The following is a 15,723-nucleotide window of genomic DNA, read 5'->3' as shown; positions in this document are numbered from 1 at the left end:
TTTTTCTAGCCAAAATTTCCTCTACTTTCTAGCTCCAAGATTTATTTTTTAATCATGTGACTAATGTGATTAATATTGAAGCACTTCAAAAGTTGATTTTTTTCATAATGTAGTAAAACTAGCAATTAACTAATTTATGTATTTTCAGTGATCTACAAATAAATTTTGTTAAGTAATGTGGGTATAGAAACGTTTTTTTAATTTTAAAAATAAAAAATAAGTTTTGCATGATTGTGGCTTTTTTAGGTTACCCGGTGTCTGTATCTGGCATGCTGACGGTACCGGTGTCAGCATCCATGTACCAAACAGTGGTGGCAAATCTGCAGCAGATCCATCAGGGAGATGGTACCATACAGGTAATGAAGTGCTGGTTAGCGTGAAGGTTTTGCTGGCGTTACGAATGTTCAGTGGTTAGATCAGTTGCATCCCACCAAAGTGATTCTGTTAATCCTCCGCGAGGTCAAATATGGATTTATTGTAAGTTGTGAATGTGGTTTTCATTGCTATGGATCTGTGGGTTTGCTGGGAGTACTTCTGTTTCCCCATCCATTCATTCCAACAGTGCTACTTAACAATGCTCCGTTCTCATCACGTCTCATTATCTCTAATGACAGTAATGTTGAAGACATGTTTATCTTCAATTCATTCATTTGTTCTGAGGGCGTACCGGTGCTAAGGTTGGATTATTGTTGGAAATTAATGGGCGCCACCACGTGAGTGGGCATGTGGACCCGGCTGGATAACTCTAACTCAGGGCGTTACGTGGCCCGTGTGCGGCGAGATATTAGCCCTCCTGATTTTTACGCAACACCTGTCCCTAACTAAGCCCGCTCTCAGCGCCGGGCACGCTTCTAATTACCGCAGTGGGCTCTCAGGGCGTCCCACACGCCGCTGACCAGGTTAGGGACCCACGTGGCCCCCCGAACACAAAACACGTGACTCAATTAGTTGGTTTTTATTACTCACGGTACACGCCCTTACACAATGCTCCGTTGATACAGCTATAAAATGCCCGAGGCACGAATCGAATTAGGTGAGGAGGCGAACCACGCACGTGGTCGCCTCAAGCAGTTACTTAATACACAGATGATAGAAAACTCCGGAGAGTAAATAACTATTAATTAAGCAGTCTCTCCGACCGAGAGAGGCCCCGAGGATAAAAAAGAAAACGATTTGAATAAATTAATTAACAGAACTACTTCTCGGTGAAACAACGGTGATGTCCTCGGGGTGTCTGCAGAGACGTCCGCTCTCGGCCGGCTGTAGAAGGAGACTGGGCAGAGACCAAGGCTTGCGGGAGGCAACATGGTGCCCTTCGCGCCGAACACAATTACCGTTACAACTTAGTTATGGCGTGCCCTGGGTTACTATTGAAAATAGATAAATCCTTTTACAAAAATTAGTACATTACATCCATGCCCAGACCGTCTGTAATAATTACTTATGTGATAGAAAATGGTTTAAATGAAGTTGCATGCTAGTTCCTCTGTCGCCCGCTAGGGAGCGTGATTGTTCGTGCTTGCAGTTATTAAATAACTAAACATCATGAATTAGTTAAATAAAAGACACTCACATGCATAGCCGTTGTGACACTATTTTGGGGCGAAAAGAAAAGGGTTACAAAATTATTAATACCAATTAAGGGTGCGGCGCACTGCAGCTAAGCGCCCTCTTGCTGTAGTTTGTGGCGCGCAGTTTGAATCTCACACGGCTACGTACGTCACGACACAAATGCCGGGTAGGAAAGGTGGTGGGAAAGGGAACGAAGGATGATCAGGCTCGTGGGGCGAAGCCCCAGCTGACGTCAGTTCGTTCAAATGAGAGAGAGCTTGAGGTAAAAATTGAGGAGAAGAGAAAGAGATAGACGAAAAAATTGTGGGTGCGTGGGTGGGTGCGTGGGTGGGTGCGTGCGTGCGTGGGTGCGTGCGTGGGTGGGTGCGTGCGTGGGTGTGTGCGTGCGTGCGTGCGTGCGTGTGTCAAGTTTCGCGAAAGTGAATTTTTCTATGAGATGAATCTATTCTTAACGACGTTAAGCGAAATTTTTTAATTAACAAAGAAAAAAAATTGGCCCAAAATTTGCTCTTCAGTAAAAAATTCTATTACATAAATCATTTTGGTGCATTTTGATGTATCTAAAAATGATAAGTTCATAAACTCATGTGATGACATGCTAGCAGGATACAATATAACCTCAAATGTCATTTGAAATTTTCTACAGATGACGAACTAATAAAATGCTTGTGTTACTCCAGTTTAAGGTTGAGATGCACTAAAGCTACATGAACTTGTTTCAGATTTAAAATTAGGCTTTTCTAATCACGTGCATGGTACTGACGAAAAAACACGTGACTACTGCGGAACGGCCGCCATCTTGCACCACTGTCACACATGGCTAGCTCAGGAAGCTGTTGTTGATATCGGGAAATAATATTGATGTATATTATATTGATATTTTTAGTAATATTGAAGTAATATTTTGATATACCGCAAAAATATATCGATATTTCGATATATCGATATTTCGATATATCGAGTATTTCGAAAATAATTTAATATTTATTTTTAAGCTTACAACCGCAAAAAGAAATTAGACGACATTGATTTATTGCATTTTGCTATTTAAGGTTGAAGAATATAACTTTGTATACATTTTTAAATGTAATAGTGATGGAAATCTTTTGTCTTGTGCAATCACAGACATATAGTGAAAAAATAGTTTCTAATTGTTTCACAGATGTGATGATAATGCTACAAGACGAAAGTATCAATAAGTTTAAACTAACCAAAATTAATTCAATCTCGTATTAGAGATAAAAAAATTAACAAACCCAATATTTTTTGGTAGAAATTATCGATATAAATGTGGATTTAGATGGAATGTTGAAATTAAAAATTTACTCATATGAAAATCAGTTAATCGAGAATTTTTGTGTGTCAAAATTTTTGACGTGACGTCTAATAAATCGATGAACGCCGGCTACACGCACGAAAAAGTGTCCCGTTATGCACATTGTCCCGTTTCGCTGTGTCCCGTTATGCTCATTTTATATTGCTCTTTGCTAACCTGAACCTCCTAGCATTGAGACCGAGTCCGTGGTGTACTTCTGTTTTCATGCATTACAATGTAACATTTTCATTGCTCTTTGCTAACCCGTTCCTCCTAGCATTGCTGCAGAGTCCGTGGCGCAAATATATTATTTTTGACTGCATCTTGGTGTTGAGTAAGCCATTTTCCTTCACATCATCCTTGAAACACTCCCATTTGTTTCCTACTTTTCCTATCATCGTCCTATTCTTATCAGAATAACACAGATTGGAAGAAGTTAAATTGCAAACATGAATAAAAGTTATAGTTAAAATAATCTCTTCGTTAAAGTAATAAACATATTTGAATTAATGAGTGCAAATAAAAGTAAATTTATCAATTTAATTGTAAATTTCATTTCACTCCTTCTTTGTATCCATACAAAATAGTGATAATTCAATAAAAATGATTCAATTTTATTCATAAAAGTATGCAATCATTTCATCAATGTTTTTTTATGACGTCACGTTAAACTATCGTCCGTAAACCGACTTTACAGACAACTGATTTTTTTGTTTTGGCATCATTTCTTTTCTTGTGCAGTTTAACGAATGCGTGCTGGTGCTTATTTTTTAAATGTGTTGCTAGGTTTGTTGTGTTTCCACTCGTTTTGTAGGTTTTCCCACACAAATTACATGATACACTTTTAGAGTTTATCTTCTTGAAAAACTTCCAAACGGTAGATGCAGTTAACGACATTTTATTGGCTGTATTCATTATTTATGAAAATATCGAATGGAAATATCGCAGAAAAATATCGATATTGATATATATCTTTGATAAAATATCGACGATATATATTAATATATCGTATGAAAAATATCGGTATTTCGATATATCAATATTTTTCCAACATCCCTAAGCTGTAGACCAGGCAAAGGGACATCGTCAAAACAAAACGTAACAAATGGTTGCTGCCGAGTGGTCATTACACGCAGTGACTTTTTGACCGTTTTGTCTAATTGGCTGTATATAATGAGAATTTGGTATGCCGGACAGAGTATGTAAAATATAAATAAAGCCGACGACAATGTTTTTGTTTGGCCGTGCGCGAATAAAAGTAGGTACGTTCTTTGTTTATGTGTATACGGTAAATACTAAATAGTGTACTAACAGTTCTGGAATGTATGTTTTACGAATATAGTACCTACACTACTGTTTGAAAGCAAATGAATCAGGTAATTTTTTAAATATTGCATGATTTTGTTTTGATACTACTGTAATCACGTTTGAATTTTGTTTACTTTATCGGCCATGTTTGTTCACATTATGATTTTACCGTATTTTCATTAACGTGAGTTTTTTTCATCACCATGTAAATTAATCTTAACGGAAATCTTTTTTCTAATTAATGTCTTTATATTATTTGCATATGTTATTATGTTATTAGTAATAACATATGCAAATCATATAAAGACATTACATTTTTATTAAATTACGAGTTCTTTTTCAATTAGAACAAACGAACTTCGGTAAGCTATTGAACTTTTGTTTGGCTTGAAATATTTTGCTAAAAACGATCTTTGACAGATGAAATTCTTACCGAAATCGAAAATAAAAGTAGCAAGGTTTCTGTATACCGAACATTCGCACATCCCTAATAGAAATATATATTGAGAGTAGGCCTGTGTGAAGCTTCGACTAAACAAATCAATCGAAACTCTTTTCAGTATTTGATTTGACTTCTCTAGAAAATGTAATGTTCATTGAAGTTTGAAGCTTCAGTTGTGTTGCAAAGCTTTGTGTCTGATGTGAAATTTTGTATTTCATGTGAATTTTTAAAACTTATGAAGCCTAAGATTCACTATGATAAGATAGGTTAGTACATTTTGTTTTTTTAATTTTGTTTTAACGGTTACCGGGAAAACATTTTATTCTTCATTTGAAAAACAAAATATTTGTGTTACTTTAAGTAATGAAGGAATTATACTTAAAACCAGGTAAAATACAGGATGTATCATAATTCATTTTACAACGCTTGAGGGTAGAAAGCTCTTATTATTTGCAACCATTTTTGCCAATAAACATGTTGCCGGAAACACGTAGTTAAGCCCCTGTAGCCCCAGAAAGAGTCATCGTAGGCAACCCATTGGGCTTTGTGCGAGACAGACGATGCTGTGGTGAATTACGTGTTTACGACGCCGGGCAGCGCTCGAGAGGACTGTACGATGTCGAATGCTGACCCCCGCCCCTTTTTACTTCCGTTGGTGGCGCCCTCACCTCTTTTCTTCCGTTCGTGCCGTGCCATAGCACTGCGCAGCGTGACATCGCAGTGTCGCAGTGTGTTTTGATATCACTGGTGGTCTGTCGTTGACTGTTCTGTCGTACAAGCAAACTCGTGTTGTTATTTCTTTCGCTGTGGTTCTGAAAAGGGAGACGTTTTAGTGGAGCTCAATGGAGTACACGTTTAGTGAGTACACGGACATGCTGCTTGTTTACGGGGAAGCTAGACAAAATGGACGAGCCGCCCGTAATCTGTACGAAGAACGATATCCGGGTCGTAGGATTCCAGCTCACACCATGTTTGCAAGACTTACTCAGCGAATGCGTGATACTGGTACATGTGCCGTCACAAGACCAAATGCTGGTGCTCCACGCAGGGTTCGTACTCCCAGTTTTGAAGAAGATGTACTTCAGAGATTTGAGGAGAGTCCGGATACAAGCACAAGGGCAGATGGTTCTGATATGGACGCTGACAAAATGCTTGTTTGGCGAGTTCTTCATGAGCAACTCATGTACCCGTACCACCTTCAAAAAGTGCAACACATGGGTCCGGCTGACTATCCTCTTCGCATGACCTTTTTTCGTTGGTACATTCAAAGAGTATTGAGGAACCCTGAGTTAACGGTTTTATTCAGCGATGAAGCCAAGTTCACTCAAGACGCTATTCTCAATTCGCACAACAGTCATGTTTGAAATGATGTCAATCCGCATGCAACGTGTGTTTCAACTCGCCAGGAACGTTTTTCAGTTAAAGTCTGGGCCGGTATTGTTGACGGCGTACTCATCGGGCCTTTTTTTCTTCCGCCACGACTTACCGGCGCCGGATACCTCCACTTCCTTCAGAACGAACTACCAGGTCTTCTTGAAGAAGTTCCATTGCATATCCGACTTTGATGTGGTACCAACATGACGGGGCACCACCTCATTTTTCCCTGCAAGTGCGAGAGTATTTAAACCAAACATTTCCAAACGGATGGATTGGACGAGCGGGCCTTGTCGCATGGCCGCCAAGGTCACCGGACCTAACCCCATTAGATTTCTTTCTGTGGGGTTACGTAAAAGGGCTTATCTACACTACGCCAGTAGAAACGGTAGAAGAGCTTACACAGCGAATCATTGAAGCGTTCGAAATCATAAGGTCGACTCCACACATGCTCCAGCGTATCCGTGAAAACATGATTCGCCGTTGCCACCTCTGTGTCGCTCAAGGTGGGCGTGTTTTTGAGCCGTTGCTTTAGGCTGTCACGTTGTTAAAACGTATGCAACAATTTCAATGTTGTGAAGCAAAGCCGAAGCTGTGATTGATTTCAGAGTGAAATTTAAATCTGTGCCACGATTAAAAAGGTTATTTCTCCACTCGAACGCCCGCACATCCACGACATAACACCTTACAACGGGTTGCCTATGCTGACTCTTTCTGGGGCTACAGGGGCTTAACTACGCGTTTCCGGCAACATGTTTATTGGCAAAAATTGTTTCAAATAATAAGAGCTTTCTACCCTCAAGCGTTGTACATCCTGTATAAAATGTTTTGCAGCTTTTCCTGTAAATAAAGCCATCTTTTTTTCCCCCACTAAATAACTAAAGATGTGAAGATACAAAATGTGCAAACACAGCACAAAGAGCAACGAATCACATTTGTGGCGTTCAAAAATAAAATCGATGGGCTCTGTAGTAATAAATGCATTTTAGGTATATAAAAATACTTTGTTATTGAAATTTGTTTCCTGTGTTAAAGATCTATGACCTTCCACATGACGTTTTCAGAAATGGCTTTTATCAACTTGCATTAACAGCTGTGTTCCATGCCAAACTTTGTTAAAAACACTTGAGAAATTTTGGGAAAAAATTTAAAAACAGCGGAATGTTTTGTTTTCTGCAAATTTCTCGCTTCAACATAGTGGTGGGTCCCTAAATATGGCAACCTAAACATTTATATTTGTTTCGTGAATTAAGTTTTCCAGATGAGTACATGATATGTGTTTAATTTGCTTAATAGTTAATATATATTTTAAAAAAAGTATTATGGGGAACGGTATTTGAATAAGTACAAAGATAAACATAAATAAGCCTAGTAAACTTTCGCCATGTTGAGTTATTTTTAATTTACTATTTTTATTACAATATAATTCTTAGAATCTTTTTCCTCGAATCCTGAATCTTTCGACTACTCGATATTTTAGGTGGAATTCGAGGATTCAACCAGCCCATCCCTATAATCACTGCTTAGTATTCCATAAACTGCACTTAATAAAAAAACCTTTTTTAATATTTTTAAACATTTGAGATCAACGCCATTTTAGGATACATGTCAGATGGTAAAAATAAGTTTGTAACATAGCCAGTAAATTTTTAAATCCAATTATTTGGTTCAAGTTCAAAAAAAAAAATTATACTTTTGATGATTGATTACTAAAATCAAGTCTTTGAGACAAAAATTTATATTTAACTATTTATTATTTATTTATCCTTCACAAAATGTAACAAGTTACTATTCCGCCATCTTCCGACCATGAAAATAAATATGTGTCAAAACTACTAACTGGTCGTACAAAACATCTGCACTGAATCAAAAATAAAAATAAATTAATTTATTGTTTGAGGCTACCAAAAGTTGAAAATTTGTACTGTTCGTAAGTAAATCCCGTGGTTGTTTGCAACTCACAGTACAAGCCAAAGGACTCCGTCCTCGTAACAATGACGAAACTGTTCTATCATCGTTGTTGGGCTGTTATCGACAACTGTGGCCAAATTTCCAATTAAAAGTTACGAAATACAAAATCAAGATATAATGTAGTTGTTAGAACTATAACCACAGCCGCAAAATAGTCTCTGCCTCTACATTCTTTGTTCAATCTGAGCCACCGCTCGACACGTGACTGTCTGTACCTTGTACAGACGCTGACTGCCTCCATGACCGCCCTTTTTCCTCCAAGAGGAAAAAGGGTGCTCATGTGAAAATGCATATAAAAATATCAGCCAATACTGGTGAATGGCAATAGCATTTCACCCAAATCACGAGTGTTTCCCATATACAAGTAGGTACATTTGTTTCTCTCCAATGCTTATGTAACTGGAAAACTATTGCATCTGCCAGCTTTCAACAAAGAATCATTGCAAAAAAAGAAATATTAAAAATTAAAACATTAAAGCACATAAATTTCACTTTAAATGAGTAAGTAGAATGAAGTAAAAATACTTCCAAATGAGTTTTTCACAGTGAAGTAAACGAACCATCAGACATAGAAAAAACGTGAATTGCTGTTTCCATCATTGCTCACGTGGCGCATGCAGCGAACGCTGGTGCGGTCGGTGAAGGCTTGTTATTTGTCGGCAGATGGAGGACGGAGTGTTCCAAGTGGTGACACCCATGGTCCAAGTGCCGAAGGTGGAGCCGTCCAACGGCGGTGACGGCGTCGACACCATCACGGTCACGCCGCAGCTCATGGGCGCCACCCACCAGGTGGTCACCGTCGGCAGCGAACCTCAGGTCCTGCAGGTGCTCTCGCTCAAGGACACCTCCGCCTTGCTCTCGTCCAAGCCGGACGACGGCTCGCCTCAGCCCGTGGACGTTAAGGACGAGGCGGCGGGGGCCGGCGCGGCCGACCCGTAGACGTCGCCGCATTCCCCCCCTCTTGCCAGACTTGGTGCGGTTACGTACGTGGCATGTTCCTTGCACGTATGCTGGTCTCTTGGGGCTGAGTGTATCGCCAACTGTGATAAATTTTATTTTAATGCAAGTTCATTGCAAATACTGGTACATAGTACAATAGAGGTGTACATACATAACACTTAACTGGAAAATAATTAAGTTTTAATGTATTGATTTGACATACTTATTTGTGTTGATTGGTTTTGTTTAGATTGTTGTTCCAGAATTGCAACATATTGTGTTGCATAATTTAAAAACATTGAGTTTTCAGATTATAACATTGATACTGCTAAATGTTATAAGTCTTGTTGGTTCTTTTTTCCCCCCCTTTTTTTCTTCAGAATATATATTTTATTTATAAATTTTGCTGCTCAACTTGCTGTTGGCCACATAAGGTTTTTGATTTATAATTATTTATTTATTTTGGTTTCATCCTCCTCTTTCTGAAATTTATTTTTGCTCTATTTCATTGGAAGAACTATTTTAACATTTTTGAGGACATACTGCAGATTATATTAATAAGGGGAAGAAAGAATATTGTAAGGCTATGCAAAAAAAAACATATAAAACATGATTACTGTTACAAAATAAATGAAAGTAAGAACATTGCTGCAGAACGATATAATTTATAAAACTGAAAAAAGGAATTTGTACATTCATATTTTTTGGGGTGGTGTGAATACAATATGTTCCAATGTTCATACAATTGCTAATAAATTTATTTTTACAGTTAATATTTACTGATTTAAATTTTCAAAATTATGAAATCACACGAAAATTAAGTTAAAAGTAAACATTTGTTACTATGTGAGCTTAGCCACAGTAAAATTTCAACTAAATTCTAAGTTTTTTAATTGGTAATTTTTCTTATAACTACTGTATTTTTATTTAATTTCATCTTACAGCCAGGTTCATGTATATTTGAGTGTCTTAATTTGAAATTTTCTTATAATAATGATTGTCATATTCCGTGTTCTTTTTTTTCTCTCGGATCTTCCTTACATTTAAGGATGTTTTACTTTAGGTTAACTGTTATTTCAGTTTGACTTACATTTTGTTATACATTTCAATGTACATTTTGTTTGAGATATTCTTATAATTTATAATCTGCCATATTTTTTGGCAGTGGTGGCCAACATTTGTACAGAGAGTTCCTCTACACTTGTTCGAGATTTTAAGAACTCACTCCAAAAATGGAAGGTTTCGGAAAGTACTTTTGAGCTTGGTTGTGTAACATAAACAAAAATTAAATTATTTATGTGTGTTATATATATATATATATATATATATATATATATATATATATATATATATATATATATATATATTCTTTTTTTTTTTTTTCTAAAAACCAAAACCAAAATTAAATTATTTATGTGTGTGTGTATATATATATTTCTAAAAAATAAGATCACCTTGTACTTACGGCACAGTGATCCAAAAAAAATATTAATAACTTGCCTTTCAAACACACCACAGAAAAACTAACATTGGGGGTGTGCAATAAAGATTTTTTAAATTTTCTATTTGTATCCAAGTCTTTTTCAAAGTCGAATAGGTCATTTAAATATTTCACTACACACAGAAAAATTGACGATATAACTTTGAATGCTTGAGTAAGTGTTACATTAGCACAACAGCTTGCATACCAGTCACTGGATAAGAATAGTGTGGGAAACATTTTTCAAGCTCACCAACTGCTGTTGCAAAAAAATGCAAAAGTTCTTAAAATAAAAATTACTTATACGATAGTATATTGTGTAGCTATGTTTTAAAGGTATATACATCACAGTTATTCCCTATGTAAGTAAGTATCTTTACAGGCACTTCTAAAAATTAAAATCTTACTGATTTTTGCTTTTTCTGTTAATCATATACATATGCATACAGCACCAAACAAAAATCTTGAAATTCAGTTAGAATAATACCGTATTTACTCGCATATAGGTCGCACCCATAATTTGAGGTCTTGAATTTGGTATTTAAGATTCCCCCCATATAGGTCGCACCGGTAATTTAATGACGCAAACTGCCTGCGCGCCGTGCACGAAAGAGTTAACGGGTACTGTAAAACTCCGCTACTACGAGAGCTGATAATGGCGTGATAAATTGTTGTAACAGCAAGTACTCATAATAACCGAATATAGAAAATTGAAGTCAAGTTAGATTCCTGACTTCTAAAATGTCTTAATTGTAGACTATAACTCGAAAAAAGTGCTTTGTATTGAAAAAATGCACAGAATAAAAGTTGTAGTAAATTTAATTACAAATAAAAAAGGCCTATCATGATTTTTTATATCTACAGCGGTTTTCGTTATGGGTTCCGATAAACACTCAGGCTAAGTGAATTCACGTCACGCGAGTTCGGCTATGCTAGCCGGCTGGTTGTTATTTTCGTTCAAAACGTGGCGAAGGAACTTGTGTGGATCAGGTAGAAAACATTCGGCTATAAACGAAAGATATAAGAACAATGCTATCCTGAAATGCTGTGACATGTTTTTGGAGTAGATAATCACAGCGACAGCCCGACAGGATGCGCTCCCGCCCTTGCCGTCAGCGATGTTTATTTTGACAGCTCAAGCAATTATCTTTTCCACGACCCTTCACAGCGTAAAAAAAAAAGAAAAAAACACGTTCAAATGCAGATGGGAAAGTAACTAAGCAGTAAAATAAAGATATTTACGGCCCTGCTAAATTTTTCTATTCAATAAAATTTGAGGTATTAGTGATTTTTCAGCAGAAACTTCTGTGTGACTAATAAACAAATTTTATCATAATAACTTAAACTTATAAAGTATTTATTAACGGCGAAGAACAGTCGTTTAAGCCCATAAAAATATTTATTTTACCGAGAATGGACCATACAACCTGTCTTTTGTCGCACGCGGTGTGGGAGGGGAGAAGGATGCTGACAGTTTCTTACACAGAAGGTTGAAATAAGGGAGGGAATGTGTTGAAATGTTAGTTGGTAAAGGGGGGGGGAGGGGGAGGGTGTTTTTACATGGTTTGTGGCTCTGGGAGGGATGAGCCTTGAAGAATTAGCAGGGGATGGGAGAGGTAAGCGTCACGTCACGTATGACGTCAAGCCGCCGCTACCGCCAGACTGGCCGGACGAGTTTCTTATTCTCTCGCAGAAGCTACCACGGTTGCTTTTTGTGCGGGTAAGATAACATGACAGCTGAGACGGCTTTTCGTGCGATAGTGGACGCGCCGAGCTCGGCTAGACACTGCCGCAAGAAAGTGTAACAGACTTGTTTTTCAGCCGATTTTACTCAAATTTTCGACTTTCTCTGCTCAAATTTTTCACGGTTTCTCAAAAAACGGTCGTATAAACGGAATGGACGCATCAGAGGGGGGTCGTATCGGCGGGATTCTACTGTATTGCAAAAAAAAATTCCTCAAAAATTAAAAAAAAAAAATTTTCTTCACATATAGGTCGCACTTCATTTTTTCCCCATTAAATCTGGTAAAATTGCCGCGACCTATATGCGAGTAAATACGGTATTGCTACTCTACAACTTTTACACACATATATAATAAATATATATAACCTTTATATGTATGCATAGATATACATACATAAAATGAACAAACCAATCGTAACAGTTGTGTGTGTGTACTAGGCTAGGTAGAATCTTTCTACTGTGTTTTATTGCGTAATTGTCGCACATTTTATGCTAAAATTAAGTCTTAAAAGCAGGGGTGCAATTTTTATGCGAGATAAGCATTTTTATTATGGTTATTTTTCATAAAAATAAAACGTGTTGCATTGAAAGTACGTTTAATTAAAAAGCAGTGTGTACAAAAAAATCATGCTCAAGAATTTAAATTAATGTCATGCAACAAAAACATTTTTATTAAATTTAAAAGAGAAAAAAATGTATCCTTTATCTAATGAAGTGTTCCCATAAGTAATGTTGTAGTAAACACTAACCACAAAAGAGTGGAGGCTTTCAAATGAAGTTAACGCAGCACAAGACAGCAAGCACATGGTATGCATTCGGCGAGCTATCAATATCAATTTTGGACTACGTGCGCTCACTCTATACAGGCATCAAACCAAACATGTTGATGCCAACTAGCTCTGGTTACATTTTTATACATGCTACACTGCTGCAATGAAAAATTGACGGTTAAAATGTTAGAAAATGTCAAAAAATGTACACATATACAACTTTGTTTTCTATTAATTAAATAATTAAGCAGTAATAGGGAGATACAACTACAGTAGAGCACCCCTCAACCGGAATCATTGGGGGGAGGTCTATTCCGGTTATGGGAAAATTCCGGGTAAGGGGAGTTGGGGTAGGGAGGCAAAGAAAAAAGCCATTACATGCTGCACATATTAACTTATATGTATAGCCAAAGTTGTACTGTAAATATTTTCCAGTTATAAAACCATACAATAAAAAATATGTAGATCTAAATACGTACTGTTATCAAAACGTGCCGGGTCGTAAAACTCCGGGCTGGTTGAATTACCTTCATTCTAGCAAGCTGTCAAGCGGGTGTTTCTTATCTCTGTGGGTGGGTGCGTGCGTGAGCGAAGAGGATGATGAAGAGGGTTCGGGGGAGGTAGTAGGACTACAGCTACAGTGTTGTGTTACTTCTGTGTAGACGTGCTAGTGATTCACACATCCTGGAGAGTGTATAGTTACTGCCACGCACAGTTTACATTTCACATACAGTAACTGTACACTAAATTATTGTCTACAAACTGAAAGCATCACACGTTGGAAGTAAATGTTACTCGCTATCACGTGTGTCAGCGTTTATAGTGGGTGTCTGTGTACATACTCTCTGGCCGGCCGGAATTTGCCGTTTACTTGACATAGTGAAACAATAAAACTATATACTTATAGCATAAACATCTTTATAGTAATTCACGTCCGACGCGAAAACCAGCGGTGTATTTACGCAATGCGTGGGAAAGACTGGCTATAATTAGCTCTCTGACAGACGCGCACGCACGCCTACAAGACATTTACAGTCAGGCAAAAACAAAAATGCCTCGTTCCAGTGCGGAGATGTTTTGTATTGTTTTAATTTTTTTGGAATATTAGTTCCGGATATCGGGAGTTCCGTTTGTGGGAATTACGGTTGTGGGGTGCTCTACTGTAGTTTTACTGTAATTGTAATTAGTGTATTTTCCTATTATAATCACTGCCTGATAAACTTGAAAACTGATTACTGTAGCATGGTACTTTGTCATGTGATCTTTGGCAAGGTCATGTTTACTACGTACACAAAGTGCTCTGAACCTATTGGCAGGACCAAAAACATTGTGCTTATGCTAGACATTTCTTTTTCCAAATTTTGACGCTCTGAAATAACAGTGCAAAGATTATGCGATAAAACATGGTACTTACGTATATTGTATAGTTGCATTTTTAATATAAGGTTAAAAAAAATTGACATATTATGATTAACTTTTTGTGATAACAGTCTGACCTTCTTTGTAATTGGCATCTGGTTAAAATAGCGATTGGGGGGGGGGGGGAATATATCTCTGGAGATTTATGCTAGTATGTATATCTTTTGAGTATAGAAGTATAGTATTTTATCACATTCGTTTTTTTTTCCTCTGTAATTCATGTGTACTTGCTTGTAAAAAGCACATTTTTTTTTGCCTCCCTGTGATGATATGCACCTTTTTTTTGTCAGTCAGATTGAGCTGTTGTGATATAACTTGCGGGTGGCAGTTATTATGCAGAGGGGGTAAGGGTGGGCATGCATCCAGATGGTCACTGTGAATTATTTAAGGAAAAAAATGTGTCGTAGCATGTCAAGATAGCCAAGTCCATACTCATTACGTTTGTTGCTGAATTTTTTTCTACCAGATCCATACAACTTTTGTACCCTTCTCCACATTTTGAAAGCAAATGATCACCAAGCAGTAGTTGTGTGTTGTACGCTGTTTTACTAACACATATAAAATACGATCAGAATGCTGACAGTTGTAATCGATTTTTAAAGACTTGGCTTTTTTTCCTGGTAAAACTTGGTTAGCTATTTATAGCCGTGTTAGAGCCAGCTTTTACTGTATTCTGCTCCATTGAAAATTTTCGGAATCATCGAAACTTGTAAATTTTCGCAGTTATGAAGTTAGTTTTTTTATTTAACTTTGAATTTCTGAAACTTTGCACACCCTTACAAAATAATAAAATTATATAAATTAGCCAACTAAAAATATAAAAAAAAATTATTTTCTGGATTCAAATCACATATGCTACAATAATAAGACTCAAGCCATAAATATGATTTAAATATCACTTTAATGTTTTTTTATTAACTCTTACTAAAATTTAAAAAAAAGCATCATTATTATAACAGTTTTGTCTTAAATTCACATCATTAATCAGCATTAGACTCTTGTTCATTTCATTGCTCTCTGGCTATCACTGTCACAACAAGTTGTCCTCGATCTTATTCACAGCATAATGTTGCCAGCATTTCTTGAAGTCTTTCACAAATACTCAGGCAAGTATCCACTTGCACAGTAGTGAATTTTTTTTCTTTTCAGTTGGTGGACATTTCCCTGCCAACAACCTTTAACTGTGAAGTTGCTTTTAAGTTGTGCTTAAAGCTTTATCAACTCCAACATGAAGTTCTCACAGCTTTCTTTTTATTCCGCCAGCGATGATGAATACGTTTTCTGTGTACTTGTCTTTTATTATTATTATTATTTATATATTATATTACATCTGGAGTAAAGTGTTCCTTTAAAGCATCCAGCACAAGCATACCTCTCAACTCTAACAGG

At 36.9% G+C, this 15,723-nt stretch overlaps 1 protein-coding gene across 16 annotated transcripts in view; it reads left to right on the top strand.

The window, feature by feature from the left end:
- LOC134542455 (DNA-binding protein Ewg-like) overlaps positions 1-10,260 on the top strand; it is an 88,794-nt gene extending 78,534 nt beyond the window's left edge. For all 16 annotated transcript variants that reach the window (XM_063386731.1, XM_063386737.1, XM_063386730.1 and 13 more), the window contains exons 9-10: positions 247-356; positions 8,646-10,260. In XM_063386731.1, the coding sequence (XP_063242801.1) occupies positions 247-356; positions 8,646-8,921 (386 nt within the window). In that variant the 3' untranslated portion in view covers positions 8,922-10,260. The remainder of the gene's footprint in view (positions 1-246; positions 357-8,645) is intronic.
- The last annotated feature ends 5,463 nt before the right edge of the window (positions 10,261-15,723 follow it).

Source organism: Bacillus rossius (genome assembly GCF_032445375.1).
Source record: "Bacillus rossius redtenbacheri isolate Brsri chromosome 4 unlocalized genomic scaffold, Brsri_v3 Brsri_v3_scf4_2, whole genome shotgun sequence".
Classification (NCBI taxonomy): Eukaryota; Metazoa; Arthropoda; class Insecta; order Phasmatodea; family Bacillidae; genus Bacillus; species Bacillus rossius.
Note: the sequence above shows the minus strand (reverse complement) of the source record. Positions and strands in the feature narration are given on the sequence as shown.